General features: G+C 65.8%; 1 protein-coding gene across 1 annotated transcript; it reads left to right on the top strand.

Annotated features, from left to right (window-relative positions):
* The first annotated feature begins 6 nt into the window (after positions 1-6).
* Positions 7-821, top strand: LOC109364565 (transcription factor E3-like). Its single transcript, XM_019611195.1, has 3 exons — positions 7-277; positions 460-624; positions 735-821. The coding sequence occupies exons 1-3, from the start codon at positions 171-173 to the stop codon at positions 790-792; spliced, it is 330 nt and encodes a 109-aa protein (XP_019466740.1). The 5' UTR covers positions 7-170; the 3' UTR covers positions 793-821.

Genomic DNA, 821 nt, shown 5'->3' on the forward strand with positions numbered 1-821 from the left:
CCCCCCCCGGTCCTCCAGGAGCCCCCCCAGCACCGCATCAACGCCCCCAGCCCTACAGAACGCCAGCAGCCCCGTAGGAAACCCGCAGGTCCTCGACGCTCCGTCCCCGAAGGAGCCTCCCGCTCATCTTTCAGACACCCAGGGAGGTTTTTTTTTTGGGGGGGGGGACCATGTCCCGCGGAGCAGCTGAAGGGACCCCTGTGCCTCCCCCGGGTCGACCCACGGTGTACGTGCTGCTGGAGGGGCCGCGGGCCCCTGACAGTCTGCAGGTGGTGAGGTAAGGGGGTGCGTGCTATTGGGGGGAGGTCAGGGCTCAGAGATACGGGGGGGATCGAGGAGGGGGGGATCCGTGGGGGGGCGGGGTCTCGGGGGATATGGGGGGGCGTAAGCGCCGTGCTTCTTTGTGGGCCGGGGGGGGCTGTGGGAGCAGCAATGGGGGGCAATTTGTCCATCATCCAGCGTCAGCTCCGTGCTGCCCGAATCCGGCATCGTGGCCGACATCGAGTGGGACCCAGCCGGAGGTGGAGGAGGTGCAGACAACGGGAAAGCAGCCCCCGGTGAACCCCCACCTGGGGACCCCCCCGGTCCTTTCTACAGCCTGAAGAGCCAACCGCTGTCCCACAGGTAAAAAGAAAACAAAGCAAACAAACAAACAAGAAAACACCCAACAATCCCCCCCACCCTGTATTTCTATGGCACCCTGCAGCCCCCCATTAACTCCCCTCGTGCCCCAGCACGGCTGCGGCCCCCCAGCTCCTCCCTCTTCACGGGTGCTGCTGCGACAGCAGCTGATGCGGGCACAGGCACAGGAGCAAGAGCGC

Source organism: Meleagris gallopavo, unplaced genomic scaffold (genome assembly GCF_000146605.3).
Source record: "Meleagris gallopavo isolate NT-WF06-2002-E0010 breed Aviagen turkey brand Nicholas breeding stock unplaced genomic scaffold, Turkey_5.1 ChrUn_random_7180001870142, whole genome shotgun sequence".
Lineage (NCBI taxonomy): Eukaryota > Metazoa > Chordata > Aves > Galliformes > Phasianidae > Meleagris > Meleagris gallopavo.

What these genes read in the sequence shown, in the direction of transcription:
- LOC109364565 (XM_019611195.1), top strand. Translation starts at nt 171, where the DNA reads ATGTCCCGCGGAGCAGCTGAAGGGACCCCTGTGCCTCCCCCGGGTCGA. An exon ending in GACAGTCTGCAGGTGGTGAG is followed by an intron (nt 278 to 459) that starts GTAAGGGGGTGC and finishes TCCATCATCCAG; the next exon opens with CGTCAGCTCCGTGCTGCCCG. An exon ending in AGCCAACCGCTGTCCCACAG is followed by an intron (nt 625 to 734) that starts GTAAAAAGAAAA and finishes CTCGTGCCCCAG; the next exon opens with CACGGCTGCGGCCCCCCAGC.